The sequence below is a fragment of the Microcaecilia unicolor genome, chromosome 7 (genome assembly GCF_901765095.1).
Source record: "Microcaecilia unicolor chromosome 7, aMicUni1.1, whole genome shotgun sequence".
Classification (NCBI taxonomy): Eukaryota; Metazoa; Chordata; class Amphibia; order Gymnophiona; family Siphonopidae; genus Microcaecilia; species Microcaecilia unicolor.
In genome coordinates this window covers 259,391,107-259,400,198 of record NC_044037.1, presented here as the reverse complement: position 1 = coordinate 259,400,198, position 9,092 = coordinate 259,391,107, and the positions used below count along the sequence as shown (strand labels likewise).

General features: G+C 44.1%; 1 protein-coding gene across 1 annotated transcript in view; it reads right to left on the bottom strand.

The window, feature by feature from the left end:
- Positions 1-234: 234 nt before the first annotated feature.
- GTDC1 (glycosyltransferase like domain containing 1) overlaps positions 235-9,092 on the bottom strand; it is a 451,648-nt gene continuing 442,790 nt past the window's right edge. Inside the window, 1 exon segment of the mRNA XM_030209762.1 lies at positions 235-1,503. Coding sequence (XP_030065622.1) covers positions 1,420-1,503 — 84 coding nt within the window. The 3' untranslated portion in view covers positions 235-1,419.

Genomic DNA, 9,092 nt, shown 5'->3' with positions numbered 1-9,092 from the left:
CGCTGGCCCCCAGGCCTAGCACTGACGAACACTGACCTAGGGTGTCTGATACCCTTGGGCTGGTGCTGCTCCTCAGTCATGACCTGTAAGAATTAAACATTAACCAAGCAGACACAATGCATTTTCTTTCACTGCATTTAATTTATTTATCCAACAAACATACCTTAGAGCTTCTAATAGGAAAATAATGTTCTTCAAATGAAGCAATAGTTCTTAGAGCCAATGGTTTTTATGATGTCATTAAACATCTTTATGCAAAATTTTTAAATAGCAAATGTTATATTCAATCAAAATGTAAAAACACTGACTTCCAGAGTGTTAAAGAGCGTGAGTGGCAGAAATAGTTCCACTTGCTGGCAGCCACAAAGGAATACACAAAGGGTTAAAACAAAGAGATCCAGGACTCGGAGATCTGTAAAGGATTTTTCAGGCTTTATTAAAAACAATTCCATAAAGTTATCACTTCAAAACACAGTAGAAACCGATCCCCATCAAAATGGATTTATAACACACTAGACATACATTTAAGCTGCATTAAAACACTAGTTTTGCTGAAAATATTTTCCACTATTATCTGTTTGTTCTCCACCCTTGAGTGGAATAAAGCATCTCAAGCTTTCGTTTTATCGGATAGATGGCACTATGTAGCATATTTCCCATGCTAGTTTGAATTACAGCTGTTTATCTTGCAGCTTTCTTTAAGATTAATTAAATGCAAATGTAACTCTGTGAATCATGGGAATACCTGCCAGGCCCCTTATTAATACCTTCACTTAAAAACCCCTGTGCCAGAGAGTCATTAATTTGCAAAAAGCAAAGTGCTAAAGCAGCCCTTTTTACTGCAAACAATTCATGGATGGCTGCCCAATTAGTCCAGTAGCCCTCTGATCCTCCCTTCAGGCCCTGTGGCCCTTTGAGGACACAATAAGGCTCCAATGATAACCTGGCAACCTAGGTAGAAACCCAGCCAAGTGTGAGCTTTGAAGCTGTAGCTTGGCTGCCATCGTGTCGGCAAAAATAAAGAGAACTCAGGCACCATGTCATCCAGTACAAAGGATAAAAACAGATTCAACCGGAAATTCAATGTGGCACCACATATGGGATATATGAGTGCGGTTATACAACAGGCCACATATTTTTTTTTTTAACAGTCTCCTGCATGTGATGCCGAGGACATGTGTAACCATCATAACATCTCTACGAATCTGTGTTTAATTTGAGTCGGGGTGGTGGCAGGGATTGGAGATCTGAAGCCGCCACAGGTTTGTGGCAGATGGCTCAGTGTCAGCTATGACAAGCAGCCAGGCTCGGCTTCCTCTGCACATTTTCCTTTCTCTCTGATCAGGTAAATATGGGCACAGTCTGGAAAGTTCTACAGATTCTGCCTTAGGCTGCAAGTTTGTGACTTAGCTCCATCTGTCACAAATCTTCCCTAGGTTCTGCTGTGAGTAGAAACCTGAATTTACCACGTAGTGCTGCCCAAGAAAACGGAGCCATCTCACCCTACGAAAGAAAGAAATTAAGGAATATTAACTGCTGCAAGACAAAACAAAAAAACTGCCTTTTTTAACAAGCAAAAGACTTTATTAAATTGTAAACATTTATATTCTACACAGACTCTCCTCTTCCCAAAATACTTTCAGTACAGATATTACTGTAATAGACTCAGATTTTTGCCCTCTAATTGGACAGAAGCAGTCAGAACCGTTAAGGATAATCAGGATATCATGAGTTAGCCTAAATGTATAAGCATTCAGCAATGCTTTCTCTTGTGCGCTTGCTCTGCAGCTCCAACACAGTAGCGGTATTCCCAACTTTTGTTTTCACCTGAGACTGCTGCTTTTAATTATTATTATTTTTTTTATTATTTCAAAACTAGTGGAGAATTCTTTTTCAGCCATACAAAGCCTCATTCGTTTTTCCTTTCCATCTGGCTTTCATCACAGATACATCATGCATAACTTTCACTAGTTTCATTGTTTTCTCTCATCTCCCTCCCAACACCCATCTTATCTGAGGCCATAAAAACAGAATAGAGCTTCCTGGCCACTGGGTGTTACCATCTCAGTACTGAGTGGCTTCATCTCTGTGCTGTTGAACATTTACCCTGGGAGTCTATATTCGGCAACTTAATTTCCGCGTGGAAATCAATTGGTAAACTAGTCAATCAGCGCTGTTAATTGGATGTTAAAATCAATTATCAGCACTAATTGGCATTAAGAGTTACACGCACAACTCACTAAACGTATTCTGTAACATGGTGTGTTTAAATTCTAAGTTGTGTGGAGGAACATTTTCGATATGACATCTAAGTCCGACTTTGGACATTTTGCAAAAAACGTCCAAAATCTGAATAGGAAAGAAGGCCATTTTCAAAAAAGAAAAATGTCTCTCTTTTTTTTTTTTCAAAAATGCTGTTTTAAACAAGGTTTTATGATTTGGATGTTTTGTTTTTTTGGTCCATTTTTCACCCCCCCCCCCAAAAAAAAAAACCATCCAAGTGCAAAACGCACAAAATCAAGACATTGGGATGTAGGAGGAGTCAGCATTTTTAGTACACTGGTCCCCCTGACATTCCAGGAAAGCAATAGGGCACCTTAGGGGGCACTGCAGTGGACTTCATAAAATGCTCCCAGGTACACATCTCACCATTGCTCCCTTACCTTGTCTGCTGAGCCCCCCAAAACCCACTACCCCGAACTGTACACCACTACAATAGCCCTTATGGGTGAAGGGGGCACCTATATGTGGATACAGAGGGTTTCTGGTGAGTTTTGGAGGACTTACAGTTTGGTCCGCAAGCAGGGCCACCGAGAGACAAAGTTGGGCCCGGGGCAAGGCCGCCCCCCCCCCCCCGCCGCTGCCCTCACCGCAGTCCCTGGCTCTCACCTTCGTCCGCCACCAGGCCCCCTGCATTAAAATCGGCAGCGCCTCAGCTCCGTTTGGAAAGGCCTTTCTTCGGGCCTTCCCTCACTGTGTCCCACCTTTGTCTGATGTAACTTCCGGTTTCCGTGAGGGTGGGACACAGGGAGGGCCCGAAGCGAGGGAATCTGCCTTTCCAAACGGAGCTGAGGCTTTTCTCAGGGAAACAGACTCTTAAAAGAATATTTCCCAAATATTATAGCAACAAAGTAATTAACTTCAATAGAATAATAGACATAAATATGTAGATATTCAAGTGTAACTTACTGCAAAGCCACAGTAAGCAATTCAAATTCATTTATTTATTTAAAAAAATGTATATATCACCTGCAACCTGTGCCTGTGTTAATTTTTAGTCTTCAGAGACATAGTGCTAACTCAGGGTTCTGTGGAACAAGTGGAGGGGCATAACTGAACGCGGACGCCCATCTCCATGGGCGACTATCTCCGAAGATGGGTCCGCGAAGGGGCGGGACAGACCGTATTTTCGAAAAAGATGGGCGTCCATCTTTTGTTTCGATAATACGGTTGGTGCTGGGCAAATGCATCGGATTTGGGCGGTTTTCAGCTGGGCGGTATCGGTTTTCAGCGATAATGGAAACTGAAGCCGCCCACCTCAAAAACGAACAACTCCAAGGCATTTGGTCGTGGGAGGGGCTAGGATTCGTAGTGCACTGGTCCCCCTCACACACCAACCAGGCACCATAGGGGGCACTTGTAAAAAGTAAAATTAAAAATTAAAATACCTCCCAAGTCCATAGCTCCCTTACCATGGGTGCTGAGCCCCCCAACTCCCCCCCCCCCAAAACCCCACTCCCCACAACTCTACACCGTTACCATAGCACTTATGGGTGAAGGGGGGCACCTAGATGTGGGTACAGTGGGTTTTGGGGGCAGTTTGGAGGGCTCCCATTTACCAGCGCAAGTGTAACAGGTAGGGGGGGATGGGCCTGGGTCCACCTGCCTGAAGTCCACTGCACCCACTAACAACTGCTCCAGGGACCTGCATACTGCTGTCAGGGAGCTGGGTATGACATTTGAAGCTGGCATACAGGCTGGAAAAAAATGTTAAAGTTCTTTTTTTTTTGTGGGAGGGGATTAGTGACCACTGGGGGAGTCAGGGGAGGTCATCCCCGATTCTCTCCGGCGGTCATCTGGGCAGTTGGGGCACTTTTTGGGGACCTGTTTGTGAAAAAAAAGGGTCCAAAAAAAGCGGCCCAAATTCTTGCTGCTGCTGCCCTTCTTTTTTCCATTATCGGCCGAGCGCACCCATCTCTCCTCGGCCGATAAACACGCCCCAGTCCCGCCTCCACCACGCCTCCGACACGCCCCCGTCAACTTTGTTCGTTCCCGCGACAGACTGCAGTTGGAGGCGCCCAAAATGTGCTTTCGATTATACCCAAACCTGCAGAGGTGCCGGTCGTTGTGCAGAGAACAGAGTACAGCAGTGAGAGCAGTACACACTCTTGCCGCTGTTAAAGCTGAACTGATGAGGCAGGTTTTCGGTGCCTTTGAGTTCTTGCGCCCTGAGCCGGTGCTCATGCCTGTCCATGCCTTCAGCCAGCCCTGAGGCGAAAGCGGGTCAAATCATGATGCTGATTCTTTCAGTGATGTGTATACCTGGTTCAATGGGACTTGGAGAGAGATCAGTAACTTACTTCAGATAGGCCACCAACTTTAAATTGGCACTCACTTCTAGTACCTGCCCACCTGCACTTGATTTGTACCCCTCACCCAGAGATAAAAGGCTTTTTCAGTCTGTGCTCTATCTCTTAGGTTATCCAGCTGTATACGGCTATGTTGAATTTATTTGTGTACCGATATTGGCAAATTCAATTTCTCTCAATCATGAAAACAAACTTCAAATTTCACATGTGGGGGCGATTTACTAAGCTGCATTAGCTGTTAGCACGTGTCAAATGTAGCCGTGGAGGTGGCCATGTTAACTGCTGTTAATGATTAATGCAAAAAGGGATGTGGAAGGTGTGGGGACTGTTTTACAGTTAACTTGGGAAGTAGTTACTATAGAGTAACTGTTAATGTGGCAGATAAAATAGCACAGTTAATGCCACCTGAATAGGTAGAACTAATTGCATTACATTATCTACCAAGATAATGACATTTCCTCAGTGTTAACTACCTGGGAACCTGCTGGGGATGCCCCCAACAATTAACACAGATGTTTTGCAGTTATTGTACATTAATTTTAGGAATTAATGAGCGGTAACTGAAGAATCTTATCACACTTTAGTAAACAGAGCTGATACTAATCGAATGTGCTAGGACATACATTGAATAAAATATAGCCAATATTCCTAAACAAGTATAATGAAAAGCATAATTAGAGTGGTTGTTCAATGGAATACTTTAAACATTCCTCCCTGTGTCTTCAGGCCTCCTTTCACAAAAACATTCCCTTTCTGTTTTGCGTTTCAAATTAAATTCATTTGAAACACAATAAGCAAAAGTTGAAAACAAGGTGAGTCCTCAGATGCTATAGGAGATTACAGTTATGTGTATGTGGGGGGGATGAATCAAGAGAGAGATAAAAGGAGAAAACAGAGAGTTAAGAAGGCGGAAAATCTAAATAAAATATTCATTTTTCATCAAACAACCACCAAACCAAAAACTTCAAGTAATTTCAACTAAAACTGCCTTTTCTACACATAAAATCAGGTTAAGGAGAATGTTTATTGGCTGGCTGATTCTGTATTTAAGGAACAGAAAGGCAGCACAGTGGAGGGGTAACCTAACAGTAGCACACTGGGGGTGGGGTCCTTTTACCAAGGTGCAGTAAAAAGGGCCCTGCGCTAGCGGCAGGGGGCCATTTTTGCCAAGTACTGAGGCCCTTTTTACCACAGCAGGTAAAAAGGCTGAAAAAAAAAAGACATGGCCGTGCAGTAAGATTGCTCTGGATATTTAAGCTAAGTTGAAGTTTATATTCAATAATTAATGCTAATGTTGAGATAGCTGAACCCAATTTATTCCACATGGAAGTTCCCTGTATTCGTATGTTAAGCGCTTGAAGATAGTACAGATGTAAAAACCTCCATGCTCTAATATTAAGAGTAAAGAAGAAAAATTATCAAAAGAAGTATCAAAAAAAGTAAAAATTAAAATGGGAGGAAGGTTGGAAACGTCGATGATGAGAACGGTCGCAAAACAGAGGGACACCGATAGTAGTGAATGGTGAACAATATCCCTGGCAACTGTTTAGACGTTCCCTCAACATAAGGCGCACTCCTTTGTTTTTCTACTAGCTTATGTATTGCTATCCTAGAAGTAAGCACTGGATTTTCTCCAAGACCATTTTAATAATGGTCTATGGACTTTTCCTTTAGGAAGCCATCCAAACCTTTTTAAAACCCTGCTAACTGTTTTTACTACATTCTCTGACAACGAATTCCAGAAATTAAATACACGTTGAGTGAAGAAACATTTTCTCCGATTCATTTTAAATTTACTACTTTGTAGCTTCATTGCATGCCCCCTAGTCCTAGTATTTTTGGAAAGGGTAAAGAGATTCATTTCTACCCGTTCCACTCTGCTCATTATTTTATGACCTCTAAAATATCTCCCCTTAGCTGTCTTTTCTCCATGCTGAAGAGCCCTAGCCACCTTAGCCTTTCCTCATAGGGAAGTCGTCCCATCCCCTTTATCATTTTCGTTGTCCTTCTTTGTACCTTTTCTAATTCAGTTATACCCAGTGCTTTTTTTGTGCCGGTACGCAACGGTACGGCGTACCGGCACCTTTTTTTTGCTCCCCCCGCCCGTGACGGACGCAGTGCCAGCCCCCATTTCCGGCCGCTGCTGCTTCTCCTGTTGAGCAGCAGCGGCCGCTACACAAAGAAAAAGATTAAAAAAAAACTTCAAACCTGGCTGAAACGCGGCACCCCGGCACTGTAGACAGCCATTGGGCATTGGCTGTTGCCCCGCAGCCGCTCCTCCTCTTGCCTCTACGTCACTGCGCTCCTCCGGGGTCTTCCTCCAGGGGCAGTGACGTAGAGGCAAGAGGAGGAGCGGCTGTGGGGCAACAGGCAATGCCTAATGGCTGTCTACAGTGCCGGGGTGCCGCGTTTCAGCCAGGTTTCAATTTTTTTTAACTTTTTCTTTGTGTAGCGGCCGCTGCTGCTCAACAGGAGAAGCAGCAGCGGCCGGAAATAGAGGCTGGTGCCGCGTGCGTCGCGACTTCGCGCCGTTCGCGGGAAACTTGGCAGGGAGAGGGAAACCAACAGAGGGAAGGATTGGGGAGAGAGGATTGGGGAGAAAGAGGGAAACCAACAGAGGGAAGGATTGTGGAGAGAGAGAAAGAGGGAAACCAACAGAGGGAAGGATTGGGGAGAGAGAGAAAGAGGGAAGGATTGGGGAGAGAGAGAGAAAGAGGGAAAACAACAGAGGGAAGGATTGGGGAGAGAGAGAAAGAGGGAAAACAACAGAGGGAAGGATTGGGGAGAGAGAGAAAGAGGGAAAACAACAGAGGGAAGGATTGGGGAAAGAGGGAAAACAACAGAGGGAAGGATTGGGGAGAGAGAGGGGAAAACAACAGAGGGAAGGATTGGGGAGAGAGAGGGAAAAACAGATGGAAGGATGGGGAGAGAGAGGGAAAACAGATGGAAAGATTGGGGAGAGAGGGGAAAACAGATGGAAGGATTGGGGAGAGAGAGGGAAAACAGATGGAAGGATGGGGAGAGAGAGGGAAAAACACAGATGGAAGGATTGGGGAGAGAGGGAAAAACAGATGGAAGGATGGGGAAAGAGAGAGGGAGAATTGGGGAGAGAGAGGGGAAAACAGATGGAAGGATGGGGAGAGAGAGGGAAAACAGATGGAAGGATTGGGGAGAGAGGGGAAAAACAGATGGAAGGATTGGGGAGAGAGGGGAAAACAGATGGAAGGATGGGGAGAGAGGGAAAAACACAGATGGAAGGATTGGGGAGAGAGGGAAAAACAGATGGAAGGATGGGGAAAGAGAGAGGGAAAACAGATGGAAGGATGGGGAAAGAGGGGGAAAACAGATGGAAGGATGGGGAGAGAGGGGGAAAAACAGATGGAAGGATGGGGAGAGAGAGAGGGAAAACGGAAAGATGGGGAGAGAAAGAGGGAAGACGCTGGATGGAAGAATGCAGAAAGAAATAGGGGAGAGAAAGCAGAGCTGCTGGATGGAAAAGGGGAATAGAGAAAGACTGGAGAATAAGAGGAAGGGCATGGGGAGAACAAGGGTGAGGAAAAGATGAAAAGCCACAGGTAGATGAAGGAAATTAAAGAATGGATAGTAAGAATGAATTAAATCTGGACAGAGAGAGCCTGAAAAATATTGAAGAAAGCAAAGAAAAAGGAGACAAAAATGACAAATGGCACAGAAGAGTTAAGCGAAAACAAAGGAAAGCAGAATCACAGACTGGGACCAATATGGAAAGAAAAACAGTCACCAGACAACAAAGGTAGAAAAAAAATCATTTTATTTTCATTTTAGTGTTTGTAATATGTCCAATTTGAGAATTTACATTGGCTGTCTTATTTTGCACTGGGTATACTGGAGCTGTAAGAGCTTACATTGATTATTTATAATGAAAAAAATCACGATATTTTTTTTCTCCTATAGTACTGTAATATTTTCAATGATGTCTGTTTATATGCGCCATGGCTGGTGTAGGGGGTGTGGTTAATGTGGGTGTGGCTATCATAGGGGTGGAGCCATATGTGGTGACCCCGCCCATAATGAGTACCGGCACCTTTTTTTCTACAAAAAAAGCACTGGTTATACCTTTTATAAGATGCAGTGACCAGAACTGAACACAATATTCGAGGTGCAGTTGCACCATGGAGCGATACAAAGGCATTATAACATCCTCATTTTTGTTTTCCATTTCTTTCCTAATAATACTTAACATTCTATTTGTTTTCTTAGTTACCACTGTATACTGAGCAAAGAGTTTCAATGCAACATCAACGATGATGCCTAGATCCCTTTCCTGGTCGGTGACTCCTAACGTGGAACCTTGCATTACGTAGCTATAATTCGGGTTCCTCTTTCCCACATGCTTCACTTTGCACTTGCTCAAATTAAACATCATCTGCCATTTAGATGCCCAGGCTCCCAAGGTCCTCTTGTAATTTTTCACAATCCTCTTGCGATTTAACAAATATGAAAGCTGTCCCAGCACAGACCCCT